The 23,495-nt window shown below is 42.0% G+C and overlaps 1 protein-coding gene and 1 long non-coding RNA gene across 8 annotated transcripts in view; one reads left to right on the plus strand and one right to left on the minus strand.

Moving 5' to 3' along the window:
* Window positions 1-23,495, plus strand: part of COL12A1 (collagen type XII alpha 1 chain) — a 171,030-nt gene that overhangs the window by 45,563 nt on the left and 101,972 nt on the right. For 4 of the 7 annotated variants that reach the window (XM_077306567.1, XM_077306572.1, XM_077306580.1 and 1 more), the window contains exons 14-20: window positions 10,467-10,736; window positions 14,113-14,379; window positions 16,054-16,246; window positions 17,869-17,990; window positions 21,504-21,653; window positions 21,742-21,861; window positions 23,303-23,467. In XM_077306567.1, coding sequence (XP_077162682.1) covers window positions 10,467-10,736; window positions 14,113-14,379; window positions 16,054-16,246; window positions 17,869-17,990; window positions 21,504-21,653; window positions 21,742-21,861; window positions 23,303-23,467 — 1,287 coding nt within the window. The remainder of the gene's footprint in view (window positions 1-10,466; window positions 10,737-14,112; window positions 14,380-16,053; window positions 16,247-17,868; window positions 17,991-21,503; window positions 21,654-21,741; window positions 21,862-23,302; window positions 23,468-23,495) is intronic. The other 3 variants (XM_077306593.1, XM_077306602.1, XM_077306586.1) reach the window with 1 other exon arrangement.
* LOC143822036 (uncharacterized) lies at window positions 1,121-8,798 on the minus strand. The gene is made up of 4 exons (XR_013226022.1): window positions 8,632-8,798; window positions 6,840-6,926; window positions 6,207-6,344; window positions 1,121-1,599 (listed from the first exon to the last, which is right to left on the minus strand). It is a non-coding gene; the product is annotated as an uncharacterized LOC143822036 (long non-coding RNA).

The raw sequence follows: 23,495 nt of genomic DNA on the forward strand, positions 1-23,495 counted from the left end.
TACTTGTTTGCCTCAAGGCATAATGTCAAATGACAAGAACATGCTGTATGCTGTCTGTTAAACAGATTAATTTGAATTGAATATAGGGTTAGGGGGATTGTTTTTGTAATTTCCGAAGAAAGATAAACATCTAGCTCAGGCAGAGCATTCCACCTAATCATTCATTGAAAGATAACAGCTGACCTCCACCTACCAATTGGGATCTTTCAGAGCTTCACTTAGGACACTTCATTTATTGGTGTGGGCCATCACAGCAGAAGAACTCATTTAGCATTTCAATATGTTCAAGAAAAACAGATAAGACATTTAGTAGTTGCTTCGTTAATTTATTGTATCAAACTCTAATTTCTAATTATATTTCAATAACTTCACTAGACAATAGTATGGAAAGACTGCCAACTGTGTGGAATGGGAGTCTGTACTACCTGTGAGCTTCCTGATGTGTGATCACCACACTCTATTTACAGGGATATATTTACTTTGTCTTGAAATAAGGATGTGTCCATCTTGAGAAATCCAGTGCCAAACTTGTACATGCTTGGTAAATATGCACATCACCCTGCTCTTGCAACAGGATCACCAGGTAGATTAGGAGGACTGTGAGTAGCATACATTCCTTTTACACAGGGTTGGCAGATTCCTGATATATGGCATTGACTGAAAACGAACTGAATAAATTATGATAACTGGATCGCTCACAGAACTTTATTCTTTCCTTTTAAATTTCAAAGTAGCACAACAGATAGTGTGGCATCTCTCTATATAAGACTTTCTTGCTGTTTCCATAGCTAACCTAAAAATGTTTGAGATGGAAAACCTCCTACAGACTAAGTCAATACCAGTGCAATGACATTTCCTTACAATGAAATGTTTTAAGTATAACACAGGAACTTTCCGCACATGTTTTGAGTTGCAAAGTTCTTGTACTGTACAAAGAGAAACAAGGACTCTGTGTCTCCCTTGGAGATTTTGTGCTGTCTCATGCATTATTTAAAACTGTATTTCTTAGTTTTTTTGATGCTGGCATTTTCGAGAGACTTTTGCCAGCTGTCAGACAATAATGACAGTTATCTGCTCTGTGAGAATGCCCTATTTTGAGGAAAAAGCAAATGAAAACAGAGGAAGTGATAAACTACACAAGAAAATCAGCATTCTAAAGAGGAATGGTACATTGTATAACTGCTGGAATATTATGTTCTAAGGAAGCAGGTTTCACATCATAGCTTGTTATATTTACAGTAACTTGTTAAACCTTAGGTAGCTATTCCAGTCTCTTAGACAGTTTTCCATGAATGCTCTCCCACAAAACAAAACTGAACCCTAAAAATCCTGCAGATTCATTGGCATTGATGGTTAAACTGTCTGAAGACATAGTAGTACCTGTTGCTGGTTCCTTGTACCTTGAAGCAGAAGAATACAAGAGGTTTAAAAAGAGCAGATATGGTGTGTCATGGAAAACTAACCAAGACCATTTACTCACATGAAGAGGCTTTGTCTGCTGTTCCAATTCCATTATTTCTACTATCGTTACTCTAGTAGTACAGACAGATGCACCGATTGATGTGAAAGTGATGTAATACTCAAAGTGATACTGCATGTCTGTGATGTGCATTAGAAAAAAAATTCAGTGTGAGGAAAAGGATAACATTTATGATTCTACCCTTCAAATTTGGTTTATATGGATTCTGGCTCCAAAATGACTCCCACCAGCATTATAAAACCATAATCAGAGCTAATATGCAACTTAAACGAACAAACAAACAAAACAGATCATGGATCCAGTCCCTCTTCTTAAGACCTCTTCCATCACATTTGGAATGATACATATTTTTGCTGGCAAGGGGAAGGAGGAAATGGTATCATGTTCCTTGATATCTTTCTAGCATATGCCTTGTGTAGGATCTGATCACGCTCCAGGCCTTACATCAATTTTTGAGTGCCAGCAGGTGGTATGATAGATTTTAAAGTGCAGGAGCTTTTGGTGATACCCCTATAGCTATCCCTCACAATAGATTTATACAACAAAAAATGAATTTCTGATTTTTTCCCTTACTTGGGAACAAGTATTACACCTAGGGTAAATATGAACCATATGGGGCTTCATCCAGGTGCCTTGGAAGGCTCACTGCTTCTAATTTTAGAAATTAAGCACTAGGGTTGACAAGTCATGGGGTGGGTGGGTAGGGTTGCCAGTTCCAGGCTGGAAAACTCCTGGAGATTTGATAATTGATCCTGGGGAGGTCAGGGTCCTCATCTTGGAACAATGCCATAGAGTGCATTCTTCAAAGCATTCATTTTCTCCAGGGAAACTGATCTCTGCTATCTGGAGTTGAGCTGAAATTCTAGGGGATCCTCAGGTCCCACCCATCTCCAAGAAGTACTGATATGAAACTTCAGGAAAATTTGCCTCCTACATTTCCAGAACCACTTGGTCTAGATTTTAAAAACATCTTCAGATTGTTTTTTCCTAAGAGAAAAGAAAGAGAAAAATGGGATACTAGGGGCAGTTTCAGGAGAGAGGAAGAATGGGAGAAAAGGAAAAATTGCTGATTAATGCGGATTTGAAGGGTTTTTTCAAGGCTGGGTGTTGTTTTGTTTTAAAAGATAAAAAGAATGTAATCACCCTGCTCATTTCATCATTTTTCATGCAAAATTAATGTTTGGAGCCAAGGCTGTGTGAGTGTGTTTAAATCTGCCAACCTCTGGGCGGAGGCTAGAATTCTCCCAGAACTACAGCTGACCTCCAGACTGTAAAGTTCAGTTCCCCTACAGAAAAATGGAACTTCCAAGGTGGATTCTGTAGCACACACATACTTGCCTGCTATACTAGGTCAGCAACATTTTTCTTTGCAGCACGGGAAGCCTTTTTGTGTGTGAAGCAGGATTTTTTCCTTACTTAGAGAAGGCTACCCCAAAACTTACACATATAATATTAACTCTCCAATGAACTGAAGCCACCGTCCTCCACACTTGCTCTATCCACCAAAAAAATAATGAACCCTCCACAGATTCACCATCCACCTGCCAGTCACTGAAATTCCTAAATCAGCCCTTTCTTCCACCACCAATGCACACCAATCCACTCTCTTCCAAATCTGCTCCCACTGTCCACTCCTTTCCTTGCATTTCAGTCCCAGTTAGAGACAAAGGCACACATGCACCCCATGGGACTGAGGTTCATGCATGGAAACTAACAACTGCAAAACCCAGATATGGGAGGCTAATGAGTCTAGCAGGCAAACCGCTGTGTTTTGTTTGCAGCACCTTCACAATACTAGAAAATCTTTTTGCTTTAGAGTTCTTGGAAATTAGTGGAGAAAAAAATGCTTCATTCATGATGAAGCTTTTCCTGAAATGAAAAGAGAAGTACATGCTTGTGCTTCAGTGTTCTCTTATAGTGATTTAGTTCTAGTGGACAGGTCAAACTAAACTTGTTCATGGCCTTGTATTTTATTAGCAGCTATGGTTTCTGTAGTAATAAAAAGACATGAGCCAACAAGCATAGGAAAAATGCTTAGCTACAATTATGGTGTGTGGCTCGGTGAGGTGGAAACAGTACAGCTAGAAATGGAATTTTGGAAAGATCCAAATGTATATGAAGTTAGGCCTTTTTAAAATGCCCCATGTGGTATTTTTGGATGTTAGTATGCTGTAACAGAGATGAAATATGATGATATCCTATGCATGATGGAGTGTTGCCTATTCCGGCAGTGATCTGACACCTCCACTTAATGCCAGTAGCATGTCTTGGATATTTCAGTCCAGAGGAATAAATAATTCATCATGTTGGTGCCCCCATTATTTTTATATCTTTATTTGAAAATAATCATTCTAGTGTTTTGTCCAAGAGAAACCCTCTAGTAGTTTATCGTAGTAATAAATAAAATCATGGTTGGAATATAGTCTAGAACAGCCTTTCTCAACTTTTTTGCTGTTGAGAAACCCCTGAAGCATTCTTCCGGTTTCAAGAAATCCCAAATTTTGCAGAATACGTCTGGGAAGCATAGCTGTGTACATGCCCACCTGAGGTGCCTCCCCTTCCCATCCCCTTCAGGCCTATCACTGGCCATTTTTGGGGGGATAGGGATTAGTCGACATGACCATATATTATCAGATCACTCAATAGATGTTTAACAAATATTTAAAAATATATTAAAATTAACTTCCACCCATTCAGGAAACCCTTCCAGGACTGTCAAGAAACCCTAAGGTTTCAGAAAACTTTGGTTGAGAAAGCCTGGTCTAGAACAACTCCAACAATATGCAAAATTTGAAAAATACTGGAAGTGTCAAAGCAGCTGCACCAGTATCATAATAGGTAAAAGCTAGCATGTTGGTCTCAAAAGTCATTTGAAATAGAAAAGTCATTTTTACTTTTAAAAAGACTATCTGGGGGACATACTTGTTCAGTTCCAAAGAGTAGGAACCAAAACTGCAAAGGCCCTGATCCTTGTCCTTATCAGTTCCCTATGAAGGTAGGTATTTTAGAACTGAACATCATCTAATGAGCTGTCCATATAGCACTAGTGGCAAGAGGGAGGGGTAGCTCAGTAGTAGAACGTCTACTTTGCATGCAGAAGTTCCCCTGGTTCAATCCTGACATTTCCATTTAAATAAAGGATTAAATAGCTGGTGATAAGAAACCTTTGCCTGCGGCTCTGAGGTGCCCCTGCCTCTTAGGAGAGACTATACAAGGAACCGATAATCTGATTTAGTATGAGATAGCTTCATATTTGTAAAAGTGAGGCTGTTTGGATGTAAGTATGCTATGATAGAGATGAAATACCATATATACTCGCATATAAGCAGACCCGCATATAAGCCGAGGCACTTAATTTTACCACAAAATCTAGGCAAACCTATTGACTCGCATATGAGCCGAGGGTGGAAAATGCAGCAGCTACTGGTAAATTTACAGGGTGGCCTAAGCGCTTAATCCATGCTCAGTCATCACAGACTTTCCCATCCAGCCTCCCTTCCCAACAAATACAGAAAAGTCAAGAGGATGAATAGCTGCTGGTTTTTGTACCCTGCTTTTCACTAACCAAAGGAGTCTCAAAGCGGCTTACTATTGCCTTCCCTTCCTCTCTTGATGCCAGACACCCTGAGAAAGCACTGTGAGAACAGACACCCTGTGAGAACAGCTCTGGCAGGAGAACCAAGCAGTGCCCCCCAGGCCAGCTAACCAGAGCAGAACAATAGTACCCAAAGTTGGCAACCTACTACAACAAGTACAACAGCTACCAAACTGGGGGCTACAGTGCCCCCCAGAACAAAACAGTGAAAGAAAGAACTGTAAAAATCAACTTTTAAAAGAAACGCAACCCCAAGAAGAAAAGGCAAACAATGCTGCCCCTCAGATAAAAGAAGAAACATTGAAAAAGCAGTACATCCCAAAGCACCCCCAAAACACACAACATCCCACCCCACCCACAGAAACCAAAAGAATAGTTTGGAAGAAGTGATTAGGAAAAGGGGAAAAAATATCAGAATCCCTCAGTCAAATATTTGATCTCCTACAAGCTGCCGGAGTAAGCTTTCAGGATATTTGCAGAAGGCAATAGTTATCTGGGAGCAGTTAGCTCACTTGCAAAGAGCTTAGTTTTTAAGATATTTGCAGAAGGCAAAGGTTAACTGGAGGCCACTAGCTCACTTGCAAAGAGCTCATGTTGCAAATGCAATGCTGCGATTGGCTGGTTGGGGGCAGGCTGTTAATCAATCACCCACGTATAAGCCGAGGAGGTCTTTTAAGTGCTAAAAACTGTGCTGGAAAACTTGGCGTATATGCGAGTATATATGGTAGCATGGTATCCTACACAGCTTGGTGTAATGGTTAAGAGTAGCAGCCTCTAATCTGGAGAACCTGGTTTGATTTCCCTCTCCTCCACATGAAGCCTTGAGCCAGTCACAGTTCTCCCAGAACTCACGCAGCTTCACCTACCTCATAGGGTGTTTCTTGTGTGGAGAGGAAGGCTAGGCAGTTGTAAGCAGCTTTGAGACTCCTTTGGGTTGTAAAAAGCAGGTTACAAAAAACAGCTCTTCTTCTTTATAGATTCTTGTATTGTAGGTTTTTATGAGAATAATTGCTAGTGCACATAGAAAAAATTCAGAAACCTATTCTCCAGAGCATGAATTCTTAGAAACTCAGTTGGAGATCACACACACACAAAAGTCCACAGTTTTGTTCAGTATATTATTAATTATACCTTTTCTGAGTTGCTGTGCAATACATATGAAAATCCTGTTTTCCATCTTGGTAGGAAAGTTGTCTCGTCAGCAGTTCCCAGATGTTTTGAGGCCAACATTTTCCACAGTCTTTGTGGTTTGCTTGGAAACCCAGAGTACTGTTTCATTCAACAAAAACACAGAACACTTAATACCACAGGAGTTCTGGTCCCTACAATGCCCATTTTTTTAGTATACAGATTGTACTCAATTGCAAATAAATTACTTTCTTATGCTATCCAGTTATAATTTAGTTGATAGTTGATAATTGTTTCAAATATACTAATACTCTAGCAATGCTTTTGGTACATATTATTATCTCTAGTTTCCCCGAGTTAATTGTTGGAAGTGTAGTGTACTATATAGATAGTTTATTATTGAAGTCATGATATGGCAGATGCTGAAATTAAAGTAGCCAATGTAAAGTGGCCTATGTATTTATATTACATTAAAATGTGGAAAGAAAAGTCTTTTATTATGAAACATCTGTACATTCTATCACTTTGGTTTTTCCATATTTTTCCCACTTGTGCTCATTCTTTATTTGAATGAAAAAAAAAACACATTGAAAGCAAAAGCTTTAAAACAGAATTTTTAAAAATGGTTTAAATTACTTTTGAAGTTGTCCCTTTGTCTTCCAGAAAAAAACTGTTCTCCTGGGGTAAAACTTCACTTCATTCCGTTAATTCAATAGGATTTTCCTAATATAAATTAGAAAGAAAATTTCAGCTTTATCAGGGTGAACTGACTGCTGTGAATTTGTATACCCTTTGTTTAGTATATAACAAATACAACTTAGTGTAAAAGCTACATTCTTAAATATCTGCCTGAAAAACCAGTCCTGATTTGTAGTGTTTTAAAAGGCCAGATTAGAAAATTGAATGGTAAGAATTAATCCATTGGATACTTAATGTATTCCAATTCCAAGTTTTGTGATGCTGTATTTTAGTTCTAGAGTCATGTCAGTTTACAAAGGATTGGGCTGTTTCCTGCCAGTAGAGTTGCCAGCTCTGAGCTGGAGAAATTCCTGAAGATTTGGGGGTACAGCCTGGAGACGGTGGAGTTTGGGGAAGAGAGGGAACTCAGCAGCAATGTGATGCCTTAGAAACTACCTTGGAAAGTTCTATTTTTCTCTAGGGGAACTGATTTTTGTAGTCTGGAGATCAGCTGTAGTTGTGGGAGAACTCCAGCCCCCTCCTGGAGGATGACAGCCTGCCCATCAAAGGGTGATGTCATTTGTTGTACATGCCTCCCTTCCTCCAGCAAAGGAGCCTTTTGTTGATTTAACATGTCACCCTTAAGGTGACCAGATTTTAACATTGGTAAAGTGGGACACCATTGACCGGAGGGGTTCTTGATTTAAAATTTGGTCTATATGGAGCAACAAAAAGTTTCATAGAATGAATAGAACACAAAAATAGTATTGTAATATATATTTTTTAATTTCAACATAAGTACAATTTGCCAGGTACCCCCAGATGTCCCTCCAAAAGTGGGACAATCTGGTCACCTTACTAACTATCTTTAAACCGCCCGTGGCGCCGCGGGCGCCACGGACTAAATAAAAGGGTAAGGGGTTCTAGGGCGGGATGTGTCCGTGATGAGGAAGGGTCCGGATTGGAACCTTCCTCCTGACAGACAATCGGAGGGATCAATCGGCAGGCGCGCAGCGCCTGCCGATTGGTCCCTCCGATTCCCAGCCCCAGCAACGCGGCTCGCAGCGCGGCTCGCAGTTGCTGGCCTGGAGCGAAGCGCCTCCGACACGCCAGGCCAGCCGCAAGGGAGCCCCCGGCAGCCAGCGCCGCCACCCGCCGCCACAAGACACCCCCCGCCTCGCTGCAGCCGCCGCCCACCCCACCTGCACGGAGCCGGGACAGCCAGCCTGAGCACCGTGGGGCAGCGGCGACGCCGCCCACCTGACACCACAAGCCGCGCCGGGGGAACTGCGCTGAGCGGCTCAACACTCCACCAACCAGCTCTCTCCTGCCCTCCAGCCCGGCTGCCTGTGCTTCCTGCGGCTGGCGGGGGCTCCCTGCCCGGTGCCCTGAGGCGGCAAGAGACGCGACGCTGCTTCCCGGGGGGGGGAGAGTCCTGGGGATAGCTTCCCCATGCTCCCACAGCACACCCGCCCCCTCCCTAGGTGTGCTCCGTGCCGAGGGAGGGCCCTTTTCATGCCCGTTTATTTCCCCTGCTTCACAGGCAGGGGAGGTGCGCAGCGACAGAAAGCACGTGGCCCCATGCCTGCCGAGGATGGCCTGTCAGACCCAGGAGACGGGGGGGGGGATACTCTCTTGGAAAGCCATGCCCAGCCCCTGCTGACCGACTTCCCAGACAGGCAGGGCTGCTAGAATCCCCCCCCTCGAGGCAGAGATGCGTGCCCAGAGATCCACAGCATGACACACTCACCCTGCTTCAGAGGCACAAGGCTGAGCTGCACGCAGAAAGCGAGAGAGCAGGACATATTTACACCAACTGCAGAACTCGCGGGGCTTTAAGACCCAGGGGACACTTACTGGTGGGGGCAGGAGAAAGAGAGGGCTGCCGGGAGACAGGGATTTTCACCCAGCTACACAGGCACAGCTCACTTCAACAGAGAAAGACACAAACCTCACACAGGACAAGACAGGTACACAGACAGACCACCAGGCATAGGAGGAGAAATTTGCTTTCACTTTGCTCAAAGACAAGCAGCCTACGGAGAGGGCAAGTCATGCAGAGAAGGCAGGCTTGGAGATGGCGAGCCACGCCTTCTCCTGCCACTAGGAACTGCCTGCGGGGGCTACCCTCCCTCCAACAAATGCCAACCCTCACCCCTGCTCGAAGAAAACATGCCACCTCCTCTCCAACTCTCCCTGCCCCTGCTTGGGTCACTGGGGGTGGGGGGCATTGCTCTCTCTCTCTCTCCCTCTCTCCATTTCTCTCTTTCCATGTCATTCTCTCCCTGCCTTTCTCCTCCTCTCTTTCTCCCCATATTTCACTCTCTCTCCTGTCTTCCTCCTTTTTCCTCCCATTCTTGCTTCCTTTTTATCTGAACTACTTTCCTTTCTCTCACTCATTTCTCTGACCTCCCCCAATGCTAGCGCCCGTTGTATTTCGGACTACAACGGGCTATTAATCTAGTAAGATATAACTCTTTATCTCCAGGCTTAATGTAATTTTTTTAACTTTCTACATTATTCACAGCCAGGATGTATACTCAGGCTACTCAGTAATCAAGTAAGTCGAATTATGTGTCATTTTGAAATTGTATTATATTAAACTAGCTTCCAAGCCCGTTCCTAAGAACGGGCCCTGAAAGGGTCCCCTCCCCTGGCCAGGCAACTTAAGGTGGCCTTGGGTGGCAGCTTGTAGCCAAATCAAGTGGGGCGGGTGGGGGCTAGGCAGCTCATTAGCAGGGCCAAGACAGAGCTCCTTAGGAGTCAGTCAGCAGGCTGGAGTCCCTCATGAGCAGGCCAGGAGGCCCTCAGCTAGCCCTCCGCCATGACCCTTTGCCCAGAGCCCACTCACCTGCTGCTGGCTCCAGGCACTGAGGCATCTGAGAGCAAAGAGGCTAGAGTCCAGGGCCAGAGGGCGGGAGCCGCAGGGGCATGGCCAATCAGGACAAAGCTGGCTGCACCCTGATTGGCCCTATTCCAACTTGGACAGCCGGACACGTCCCACCCCCTAGGCTATTTCAGAAATATATAGAGGAACAACAATAGACAAGGTTTACCATATTCTCTTGGTCTTCTATGTATTAATTTCATATAACTTGGTCTGAACAACTGTAATAAAGTTTGACTGAATGTGTCACTTTTAAAAATGGATCTGCAGTTTCAGAGTGAAGAAATAATTTGACAAATTATTTGTAACCCGGAGGAACCTATAGTTTTCAGCAGTCATTAGCAGTTTATTAATAAATTTCAGGGCTATAGTTTGCTGAGAGTGATGAGAGTATCTGCGATAGTCTCTAGACTTAACATCCCTATTTTATAGCAGATCCTTTTCAAAGTCGAGAAGTTATTTAAAATGGATGTGGGCATAGTAAGCTATATTATACAGCATATGCAAAACTACTCTTCTGAATTTAGGTTTCAAATATTTGTCTTCCAAAACACTGTAACTTATAGGTACTGGCTTTGTTTCCAAGTGTTGATTCTATTTCATGGCTATTTAATTTCCCTCCCTGTTCTAGTTTAATTCAGTATTTATGACTTGCATCCTAACCCACAACACTTCTTGTATTTCTTCTTTTTTTGCAGAGCGTGGCTCTCCTCGTGACTTAGTCACTAGAGACATAACTGATACTACCATTGGAGTATCATGGACAGCAGCACCAGGAGCAGTTCATCATTACAGGATTGTATGGAAATCCCTTTATGGTGATGAGTCTGGAGAGAAAACAGTTCCTGGAAAAGTCGTAAATACTGTGCTGGAAAACCTACAGCCTGAGACGAAGTATAAGATTTCAGTTCTGGCTTCATATAGAAGTGGAGAAGGAGCTCCTCTAGAGGGAGAAGCAATGACTGAAGGTAGGCAGGCCATTGCGCTTTTATTTCCTTACCTTAAACTAGTGAGGCACTGCAGGCTTGCACCCCAAACTGGAAGTTATCTTAAAAACATGAATAGAAAGAATGATACTTCACCATCCAAAATTAAGGTGAGGACTCTGGTTCATTTGTACTCTCACAAATGAATTTTTAAAAACAATTCCACACTCTGAAGCTGGAGACAGCTGCATGGGCCCTGCTGAAGATTTCTATGAATAGGGGGAGCCACATGGTTTGATGCAGTTGCAAAAGAAATAAGATTGCCAGCCTTCCAATAAGGCCTCGAGATCTCCAGGGACTACAACTGGTCTCCAGACTACAGACCCCCATAGTGTTTTTTAGACTGTATAGCAGGGGTGGCCAGATGCCCAAAGATTACAGTTGGTCCTTTGATTAGACTGATGCAGGGACTGTGCAAACCAAGAAGCCACTGTACGTACACCATTTGGTGACACTGACTGGTTCAAAATAGAAAAAAGGAGTGTGCTAAGGTTGTATTCTTTCCCTTTCCTGTTTATTTTGCATCCTGAGATAATTATGAGAGAGAGTGAACTCAAAGAATCAAACACTGGAATTAAGATTGGAGGGAGGAATAGAAATAATCTCCGGTATGCTGATGACACTACCCTGCTATCTGAAACTAAGGATGGCCTAGAACAGTTGATTACAAAGGTCAGTGAAGTAAGCAAGAAATTTGGCCTTTTCTTAAACACTAAGAAGACAAAAATAATGACCACTGCAAAAAACAGACATGTCACAATAACAATTGATGGTGAAGAGATCAAATGTGTTCAAGAATTCATTTTTCTTGGATCACAAATTGATAAGACTGGTGATTGCAGCATGGAAATAAAATGTCTATCACCAGTAGGCAAACTCACGAAACTCCCGCTCACTTACTTTGGCCATATCATGATATCCAACTCAATGGAGAAAGCAAGTATGCTAGGATTGATCAGTGGAAAAAGGAAACCAGGCTGACAAAGAACTCAATGGTTAGATACAAACAAAATGAACACTGGCCAAAACACTACACAACTAAAAGAAGCAGTGCAAGATCGGGAATCATGGCAGCAGTTGTGCCAGAAGATCACCAAGCGTTGCACTCCACTGAATGGCTAACACCATAATCAACATCCTCATGGTAATTGTAGTCCTTGTACTTCTGGAGAGCCACAGTTTGGCCAGCCCTGCTGAGCTACCTTGCCTCCCCAAAGAATTTTCCTAATCAGAGTTAACAACTCTAAAAGAACATCCTTCAAAATTTGAAAAAGTATGAAGATACGTTGCTGCCCAGCTCAGCCTTCAGAGAAATTGTAACGCTTAAAATTAGAGGTCTGGAAGATGTGTTCATGTGTAACTGCTACCTAGTTCAAGCCTAAGAGAAGAAAAAATGATGGAAGAGAATTGAACCAGTGAATTGATGTCTGGGTTAAATTGATTTGAAACAAGTTAGCTAACCTTGGCCAAAAAAGGCCTTCACAGTGGAGTTCCCTTAGATTTTTGATTAAGCTTGCTGCGAACTGGAATCTTTGTTTCCCTTATAGGCAGAGTTTGGACAGGTAATCATTTTAGCAGGCGGGATTCTTTCCTTGTTCACCTGGGCTTTCCTTACCTTTCTGGTAGCAGAAATTTTGATTCTTTTGCTTCCATTCATTACATGCCAGAAGCCAGAAGCCAAGGGTTGATTTGGAAAGTTCAGATTTGTGCCAGTTTAACGTTGTGGCTTTGATGTTTGTTGGTGCAGTCAAAGAGGTTGACTAGTCTAGCAGCATTGGATAATTAACATAGCCACCTATTGTGGCTCCTTTTATTGTGCTGAAAAGGCCAGGAAGCAGGAATCAGAGCTCTGTGTGGGATAAAAGGAGAAGTTTCAAAGATCTAGAGAAACAGAAGCCCTGTTTGAACCTGAAATCCTTGAGAGAACTGGTGCTGCAGCATGTTTGGGTGAATAAAAATTGTCATTATGATGCCAAGAAGGTTTTGTCTTTCCAGAACCACAGACAAATATGGAAGAAAATGTGGACTTCTAAAGTATTGGGGGGAACAGTCCCTATTGCTTTTGAAAAGACATTTACCAAAGTTCACATGGTTTTTATCTCCAGCAAGTATAATTTAGGAAGAAAATTTGAAGTAAAAAAACCCAAAACTAGGGGTACTTCCCATAAAAATATCAACCATTCCAAACATTTTCTCTGAAGAAGAAAATCAAACCATCTCTTTGTCAATTTATAAAAATTAACATGTTTTGTGTTATTTTGACGTGGAAACGTCTATAGCGGTGCCCTAGGGAGAGGCAATGCAACAGAAGTCGGAACAGAAATTACATGGGGCAGCAGGAAAAGGAGCAAAGAAGGGAGGAAAGCCAGAGAATATGTGAATCCCCTCCCTGAAGGAAACCCAGAGTGCATGCGAGTCCCCCCCCCCAGAAGGAGAGCTGGAGCATGAGTGACTCCCCCCCCCCCAGGAGAGCTGGAGCACTACAGCGCCAGGCATTTAACAGCCAAGGCCCAATCAATACAACTGGTGTGAAGCTTCTTTAAGAACCCAGGGCTGACACATGCTGGGAGAAATGTTGGTGACCCTTGGGCATGCTCCAATGAGCCAGCTTGGGTTGCAGCTGCTGAGGCGGGTGGGGTGGCCTGGGAAAAGGAAAGGCAGTTGCCAGAGTTAGACTTGAGCGCTACTGTTGGGCAGCTGGTGGCAGAAGGAGAAATGGGAAGGAGGGAGAGTGAAGTGTGGATCTGCTTCACACCAGGCAGTTGCTGGTTTGAGGAGGTGAGACAGGATGAGGTTTCCTTGTGTTGACCCCTTTGCTCTGTGATAAACAAAGAGAGGCTGTGCCCACTCCTCTCGTTTCTCTTTCCTTTTCCCCATTCCATCTCCCTAATTGCTGTCAGGGCAGCTGCCTAGGGGGTAGTCCCCTCTCCCCCCCCCCCAATGATAGTGGTGCTGAAGCACAATACTTCTTCTGAGCAAGGCAGGAATTGGGCTTGCCTGCAGTTCTGCGCAGATTTGCAGGAAGGAAGCCCCAGAGAGCTGACTTCTAAGTAAATATACCTGAAAGTGGGCTGTCAGCTCTCTTTGGCAGGGAAACTTGGTTTGGTGTGGCATTAGCAACTGTGCACTTAAATGGACTTCAGCCAATGTGGGGCCTCTAAATGCTGCAGAAGGAAAAGGGAAGAAGACTCCAATGGCAATTTAACTCAAGGAGGGGGGAAGGGGGAGATACATGGGCATTGCATCTACTCCGCCATGATGTTGCCACATGGATTATATGCGAGAATCAGATGCTCACACTCATGATAAATTAATGTTTTTAAAGAAAAGCTTCTTCCTTTTATTTTACACCTAAAAGTATCACCCAGCTCTAGAGTTGTGAGTGTGGATCAAGAGACAGAGACTACAATGAGAGTTACTTGGCAACCTGCACCTGGAAAAGTTGTCAGCTATCGTGTTGTTTACCGTCCTCGGAGGGGAGGAAGACAGCTATTTGCAAAAGTGCCACCTACCTCTACCACTGCAACACTGAAACGTCTGCAGCCCCTGACAACTTACGATATTACTGTCATTCCAATGTACAAAACTGGTGAAGGAAGCCACAGGCAAGGGGAAGGAACAACAGGTATGTTTTCATCTACAATGGGATACTGCAGGATCTGTAGAAGACAGTTCTGTAGCATATCTGAGAGTTAGCCAGGCTGTCCAAGACCATGTTGTAAATTTCATTTAAAATATTTCTTGTTTATTATTTCAGTTATCTCTTAAATGGTGCCTCTGCTTGCTGCAGTTGGGCTGTATTCACGCAACTGCATGGCAGATCTGGCCATAGCAGATGTAAGCCACCTGACATCTGCAAGCCATCTGAGCCAACATCTGCCGAGACTATACTGATCCACATGTGTTCAATCCCTAGCTAGTTCTGACAGAACAGGGAAATTAGTGGAATTGGCTGACACAGATTACATAGACCAAACTAGACTTTACTATAGGATCTCGACACAAATCCCATGTAGTTCCCACCCCCCACCAAGTACCGATCCCTGCATATCTCATTTAGCACTAAAGTACAGGAACAACAATATGGGAAGAACTTGGCTTTCTGTAATTTCTGCTCTTTTAAATGGAACCAGTGATTTTTTGAGACAATTTCAATATTCAGCAGTGGTTAATCTCAGGAATGTTTTCATTTCTGGGCTACATCATGGAATGCACAACTGAACAATAGCAAGAATACTTCTGAGCATATGCCCTGAGAATCAAAACCAGGCCACACTCATGTGTGGCAAGTCTTTTAGTCTGACAGAAGAGTGCTGTGCTGGTGGTAAAAAATCTGAGCAACATTCAATTTGAGAAATTCTGTTGCAGGAATATTGGCTTGATAGGATGTTAATGTTATGTTTTGATCTTAGTTGTCTGTGAAGGGTTTACATCATCTTCTTCCCTGGGCATCCAAAATATAAGCTGCTAAATATGGCCTTGGCACTTAGAGGACACCTTCTGTTCCTGTTTCATTCTCTGTAATAATCCTTGGCTTTTGTTCGGCAGGATTTAGTTAAAAACAACAAAGTGAACTACATTCAAACCAGAAACAAAAGTTGGCTCAGGAGGGGATATAGTGCTTACTAAACCAGTAGCATATTGTTCCAGTGTTCTGTAATCTACATGGCTGCTACTTTGTTTCCAGATGTATTGACAATTTTAACATGTTCTAAGTAGTATGGGTTCTTGATGCTTACAGAGCAGTTATTTGTTCCTTTTATAGCCAGCAGACATGTATTGAAATTCTTCAGAAATCTGAATTCTATGTAGTGTTTGTGTCCTCTGGAAGGGAGGGAGCCTTCAGCTTTCATGTTAATTCACCATTTTTGAAACACTCAGCACTTTTTAATCTTCTGAACATAATTTTATATATCTCCATAATTGCCTGCCAATGCCTAGAGTCTCTAGAGAAAGGAATAGGTGCAATTTCCTAACTTTTTGGCACAAAAATAAATAACAATGTTATGTCCTGTGTGGGAGTGTATGCTGCCATTGGGGGATAACATTGCTAATAAAGCAGTTTTTGCTCTACGTGCTCTACCAGACATGATATTGTGGCCACCGCTCATGACAAGAATCCCCAGAGGAGCACAGATATACTATGTGGTTAAGCATAGACACAATGCACCTTCAGGGCAACTCTCACATATATGCCTTTTTGATTATGGGTATTTTGGTAATAATACAGTTTTTAAAGCAAGAGTTATCAATTTGTACTGAATGCTTGATTTTTGAGCATATTGTTTGGTTGTTGTAGCTTCTCCTTTTAAGCCCCCAAGAAACCTGCAGACATCTGATTCTACAATGTCAAGCTTTCGAGTAACCTGGGAGCCAGCCCCTGGGGAAGTGAAGGGGTACAAAGTAACTTTTCACCCTACTGGAGATGATAGACGCCTTGGAGAATTGATGGTTGGGCCATATGACAACACCATAGTTTTGGAGGAACTCAGGTATTGATGATCGTTTATTTGGGAATGATCTTGATAAACCAAAGAGAGAGAGAATCTTATCTGTTGTTTTTTATCTACACTGGTGGTTTACAGTTTGTATTGGTCTAAATGACCATTAAAATACAGAGAATGAACCTGCCTTAGGTAGCAAAAGTAAAAGGTCTATCTAGACATATTCTCAATATATAAAATGGCATCCTGCAGGACTTCATTTTGTCTTCCTGCTGTTTAACATCTACATGAAACAACTGAGCAAGATTATAAGGGGATGTGTGGTAAGGTGGATGACATTGAGTTCTACTTCTCTTTAACAAGTGGGTCTGGGGAAGTCCTGAACAGTCACCTGGAGACAGTAAGTCAAAACCCTGAAGTTTAATCCAGACAAGACTGAGGTGGTCAATGACAAAGCTGCTTGAGGACTGAGATGACAGCCTGTTCTGGAGGAATAAATTCTTCTGTGAGAGAGTAGGTTCTTAGCTGGGGAGTACTGTTGGATCCTAACTTACAGTTGGAGGCCCTGACTGCCTTAGTGGCATGGAATGCCTTTTATTAGCTTTTTCCTTGAGAAGTGTGATCTGGCCAAGGTTCCCAGGCATAGCCTGCCTACTGTCAGGAGTCCAGAAGGGGTGGAGAACATGAAGGGCTCCATCAGCAACAGCATGGCATCATTTTTTTAAACTCCAAAGTGACATCATGCTTCCCTAGAAAATGCTGGAAACTATGGTGAGAATTTCCAAAGATTCCTAGAGAGGATTGATGTAACTTCTGTGTTTTCCCCAGAAGTGGCCTCATGCTGTTGGACCAATTGTGATTCTTTCTTTGTTTGTCTCCTGCTGCTGTTCTAAGAGGTGACAGGATCATAGGGTTGTCAATGAGAGGTTTATCTCTATGGCAACACTGGGTCATTGATCTATATTAGATTAATGTGCTTTAATTGGGACTGAAAATGTTCTGGAAACTTCAACCAGTCCAAACTGCACCAAGTTTGGGATACAGTTATCATATCACCTCAGTGCTGAAAGATCTGTACTGGTTGCCCATTTGTTTCCAAAGACCATTCAAAATGCTGTTTCTTACCTTAAAAATCCTAAATGGCTTGGGACTAGAGTACTTGAAGGAATGCTTCCTCCTTCTGCAGCCTACCAATTAAAATCTGCACCACAAGCCTTGCTTGTGTGAAACATGTGAAACATGTGGCAACTCAAGACAGGTTTTTTTTCTCTCCATGTCATGGCACCTCACTTATGGAATGCCCTTCCCCTTGAGGCTAGCCTGGACTCTATGTTGCTTTGTTTAATGCACCAAGTCAAAATGTTTGATCACATAGGCTTTTATTTTAACACTATTATAGTCTAGAAACTGTCATTTTAAGATATCTGTAGTCTGTTTTATGGTCTATATTTAATGCTAGGTTGGGGTTTAATGCTGGATTTTAATTAATATTGTTTAATCTTTTTAGTATTTTTATTTTGTAAGGCACCTCAGGTGGCTTCCAGGAGAGGCAGCATAAAACATTCTAAACATATAATTGTAGGAGCTTCTAGAAAGCTTATAAAATATGTGACAAAATGAACCATCTAGTTTAGCCTAATTGGATTTATATATACATTTTAACCATTCAGGGCAGGAACTACCTATAAAGTAAATGTTTTTGGAGTATTTGAAGGAGGTGAAAGTATGCCATTGATTGGACAAGAAATGACTACTCTTTCGGATGCTACAGTCATTCCAATTGTATCTAGAGGTAAATATCATTTTTATAAGGGAAATTACTAAGTCTTTTAAGTCTGTTTCTTAACTGCACATTTTATATTTGATAGTATGTGTATGCAATTGGTAAAATGAACTATTTTGACATAATTACCAGGTAGTAGTTGACTGGCAAGTATCATTGCTTATTAGAAGAATTTTTTCTGATGACTACCCCTTGGTCTTAAAATTTCCTACTTTTTGATAGCATTCATCTTTAGTTAATTATCATATCTTTTTTCCAGTAGACATTTTCCATAATTCATTTTTTGCCTACTTTATATTGTTAAATGTCATGCAGACCTATACGTTGCTCTTAGTTTGACACCCAGTGGTATTTACAAACTAAGCTGTTGTATTCTGAGTATGTTTGATTGTCATGGTCCATTGTACAGAGTAAGTCAAGAACCTGCATAATTATTCTGCCACTGTGTGTTTTGTCAAATGTGAGAAAATGCTGAAAGTACCCTTCAGTAACAAAAGGATTAAACCCGTTTATCACTTTTGAAATATATAGTTCTCTACTTTTTAAAGGAGATTATACCGGAAATTTAAAAGATGGTGTAGTTGTGCTTGCTAGATCCAAGAATGAGAACAAAAGGCATTATGTTCTGAATTCAAAGTCCAACTTAGGTATACCTAAGTATTTCTTTGTTTTGTTTAAACTATACCATGCTTTAGAACAGCGGTCCCCGATCTTCATCTGGTCGGGGACCGCCTCCAGGGGTGGGGGAGAGCCAGCGGCCCGGCTGCCGCAGTTGCTCAAAAACGCACATGCGCGGAAGTGCTGCGTGTGCGTGTTTTGGCCACCAGGTGGCGCTAACACGTGCGCGCAGAGTTGCCATGCATGCGCATTTTGGCCACCATGGGGCGCCGGCTGCCGCGCCGGCTGCCGTGCCGGCCTCCTTCCCCCCCTCTCGCTGCAGGGAGGGAGGCAGGTGCGGCCGTTGGCAACCCGGTATGATGGCCTTTGTGGCCCGGTACCAGGTTGCAGACCGGGGGTTGGGGACCCCTGCTTTAGAATATCTCCTGTGTTATGTATAAGGAGTTCCTTAGAGATTCCCAATCTTCAGGAATGGCAGCGGGGGAGGGGGGGAGGGGGATGTTGCAGCGGGAAAGGTAAAACCTTATTTAAGAAACAGTGTATTACTTGCACTGCTCTGGATCAAACTCCTTGAAATTTAAGTGGGTTGCCATGTGACAAGGATGGTGGCCTGCTCTATACAAAATACAAGAAAGTTCCTATGGATTCCCAGAACCAGTTGTGCAGTTTTAGATGGAAGAACCGCCAGAGGGTTGTGTATTTAGAAATGAATAGTGACAGAGGTATTTATTGCTGGCATAATTGGGTGAAAGTTCAGACCTTTTAATTTTCAGTGTTTAGGGAAATTCTAAGCAGGATAACTCCTTTCTCAATAGACTTGATTACAGCAGAAAGATGTGACTGTGCTTAAGATTTCACTGTTAAACACATGCGCAGCTCTAATACTGGAGCTTAAGACATGTTTAACATATGTTAAATTTCCATTATTCCTGTAGCCATGTTTTTAAAGACTGTGTCTGCCAGGATTTCCAAGTGGGAAACAGAACTATAAAAAGACTCTGAGTTGATGGCATCCACTAATGCCATGCTTGAAATTTTTAACTTGAGACTGGGGCTGTTTCCATACTGGTGTTTTGTTCTCCATTGACTTTTTGTTCTACAGTGGAGATTTTTGTTCTCCATTGACCTTACTATAATTCTGTTTGCCCCCATTTGCTGTGATCTTTCCCAAACCTGGTTTGATATTAACTTTTGGGAAAGCCTGCAGTTGAAGCTCATTTGTCATGCTTCCCCCCCCCCCCCAGGTTTCAATCACACTGGCTTCGCCCTGTGGTGGCCATTCCATACATACTACCACTGGAAGGCTTTTTCAGGCCTTTAAAAACAGATAACAGCTATATTGCTATAGCATTATAACAGTGTATTGCAACAACATATGTGTTCCTATGTTCATAATATAAAAAGTAAATCTGTAATTCATTTTGTTACAGATAAAGTGAATAGTCCTGGTTTTATATATTTCCTTATAATTTTGCTGAGCAACCTCAAGGGCTACTTAAAAAAAAAAACCCTGGAAACCGGTTTGGTACAATAGACTGTTATTATAAGGCAATAGAGCCATAACAATATAGTTATTACTTTTTTCTTTTAAATGGCTATCTACAATGATAGATTAGAGGAGGCAGGAGGCTGAGGTGAAGAAAAAGCTGGGGAAACTTTCTTGTGGATACAGTAACAAGAGCTACATGGAGATTCCTCTTGAAAGCAACTCAGGATCTAAAGACTTGTTTTATCTGCAGGCCATGATTTTTCTGCCTCCTGCACAGCTCATTGTAGTCTGCTAAAGCTGCTGCTGTGGCATGTGATTCAATATGGCCTGATGAACCACATGTTTGCTTAGAAATACTTTCTTCTCATGCATGTTGTTAGTTGGGTCCTTCTGGCCAGTATTGTTGCATGAACAAACCCTACTTCATAATTTATAATGAATTGATGACTGAAGATTAGATTTGTGTTTTCTGTGCAGAAGAAGCTTACCCTTTTAAAATCCTCAGGTACCTGGAATAGTTCTGTTAAGGAATCTGCAGTACTGGATCTATATTCCAACTGTGATGAGTGTGCCTGATTGTGCTCAGTGGAATTTCTTCCATGTAAAGACCAGAAGCTATGATGACATGAAGCCAGAAATTTTGCCACAGATAACATGATTTCCAGAAGAAAAAGGAGGACGAATACATTTCTTTTCATTGAAATGGCTGATGAAAGGGTCATTTAAAACTCCTTTGTATAAATTTTATGTGAATCCCAGCATGTGGAAAGACAAATGATTCCTATTTTTATTCTACAATTTGTAATCAGGAGTTTCCCAAATTGATGTACTTTTCCCCAAAGCGTTCAAAACTTTGTATAAATGTTTGTGTTTGTCACTTCTGATTCTTGTGTTTCGTGTGTGTTTGTGTATCTTATTTATGTTCTCTTTGTCTTGTAGTTGTAAATGTGCAAATTTCTGCACCATCTAAATTAATTGACTCTATTCCAGTATAAATGTAATGTTATTTATTGCAATGCATTACGACTGTGCAAATTTCTAAATATTCTAACGATCTCCATCAGTTTTTAGTGCTTAAATATTTTTCATTTTGAATGTTCCAAGATCTATTAATCAAGTAAACATGGGCCACATAATTTGAAGTTACTTGTTCACATGTTTGTTACAAACATGATTCCCATAGTATTTACATTCAAGCTAGCTGAAGCCATTTTAGAATAACTTTTCTGAACAATATTGTTAGCCTTGAGACAAATGATGGATATCTTTTTGTATCATTATCAGTCCTGAAAATGTTAGGAAACATAAAAGAACTATGTTATCTCAGCCCCAGCATTACAGGCAGTAGTGGTGAGGAGCAGACAGCTATTAGTTTTGATCCGACTAACACATTTTTGTTCTGGCTGGTGTGGCAGGCCTAGAGTGTATAACCAGAGCGGAAGCAGACATTGTGTTGCTGGTGGATGGCTCGTGGAGTATTGGTCGGCCAAACTTTAAAACAGTTCGCAGCTTCATTGGTCGTATTGTTGAAGTATTTGATATTGGTCCTGGCAAAGTGCAGATTGGTAAGTTTGAAAGTATTGGAGTAGATGTTGTAGGGTTGTTTTGTTTTGTTTCAAAACCTTTTATAATGAAGTGATATTTTATTCCTAGCTCTTGCACAGTATAGTGGTGATCCTAGAACAGAATGGCAGCTCAATACACATGCAACTAAAAAGAGTTTATTAGACGCTGTGACCAACTTACCATATAAAGGAGGCAACACTCTAACAGGTAGGCATTCTTATACCGATTTCTCTGCAAACTACACAGGAGAAAAATTACTCACAGTTTTATATTTTTGCTTTTGGTTGAGGCTGGGGTCAGCGAATTAGAGCTATCATCCCCCCCCCCCCCGTGACTAGTAGGTTACATCGTCTCCCCATTCTTCCCTGCCACTCTGATAGCAGGAGTGGGAACAAGAGCGTTTTTCCGCCATGTTGGGATTGTTTTAAAAGTATTTTAATGGGTATTTTAATGGGATGAAGACTACTGTTACCTGCCACAAGCCTACGGGGAGTGGCGGGAAATAAATCCAACAACAACAACAACAACAACAATATATAAAGATGTTTGTCAGAGATGCTCACCTGTCCTTCCAATAGCAAACACAGTAGTTTACATGTGCTCTGGATCAAGTCTGCAGGTAGTGGACAGGTTAAAAAATGTCATAGACCTCATTATAAAAATGATTTTCCATGAACACGTGTTTTGCTTTTCTTTGGTGACAGAGAAGAAAAGTTATTGTAAATAACCTTGGAGATGTCAGTTATCTTGGAGATGTCAATTATAAGGTACAATGTAGTAGAACTAGTAGGACCGTTTCTGCACTGGGAACTTTGCTGCCCCAGCTCCCGTGCAGAAGCAGAAAGAGGTGAGGCAACCTGCCAGGACTTAAACTCCAGCCTGCAGCCCAATGTGAAGCCTCCAGTGTGGAAACGGCCTGGGAATTAAGTCTCATTTAAGTGGTTAGCCGTGTTGGTCTGAAGCAACAGAACAAAGTTTGATTCCAGTGGCATCTTTAAGACTGACAAAGTTCAATAAGCTTCTTCAATCAGTATCCATGAAAAGTGGAGGTAGGTGGGAAAGAGTCCCAGCTATCCAAAAGGCTAGGGATTAATTAATATCTCCTAGTGAACTTCATCTAGAAGGTAGGATATGGCTTCTCCAATTCACTCCATAGCAAATGTTTTCTATGAGAATCTGAAGGCACAGGTGATAGAAGCCTCAGTTGTGCCTCAATGTTCTCTTTTGCCTCCTTCTGCTTTCTCAAGGGCAGTTGATCTTCCAGTGATATCTGGAAAAAATACAGGCTCCCATGGGACAAACAGCAGGTTAGGGCCAGAGGTTGATTTTGATTGAGCAAACAGCACAAAGAAAAGGGCAGGGAATGAAATATTCCCTTTTAATTTACTGCAGTTCTGGACAAATTGTTATTTCAAGTTTTTTAAAAGGGTATGGAGATCAATCCTGGACAAAGGCTTCCTTCAAGAAGGGCAGCAATGTTAGCCACTCAGAAAGTTCTCGATAGGGTGGATGCTATGTATACTTTAATAAATGCCTACACCACTGTTTGCGGGGAGGCAGCTTTCTAAGTTAGAAATCAAGACTAGTGAATATATTCATTATAGTGAATAATGAATCTCTTCTCACCCCTTGTGTGTTGTAATTTTAGGAATGGCCTTGAGGTTCATTTTGGCAAACAACTTCAAAAAAGAAGTTGGCATGAGGCCTGGAGCTCGCAAAATAGGTGTCCTCATCACTGATGGCAAATCACAGGATGATATAGTTGGTCCATCACAGAACCTGAGAGATCAAGGGGTGGAGCTTTATGCTGTTGGTGAGTATTGTGTAAAGTACCCATTCTG

Source organism: Paroedura picta, chromosome 1 (assembly GCF_049243985.1).
Source record: "Paroedura picta isolate Pp20150507F chromosome 1, Ppicta_v3.0, whole genome shotgun sequence".
NCBI lineage: Eukaryota > Metazoa > Chordata > Lepidosauria > Squamata > Gekkonidae > Paroedura > Paroedura picta.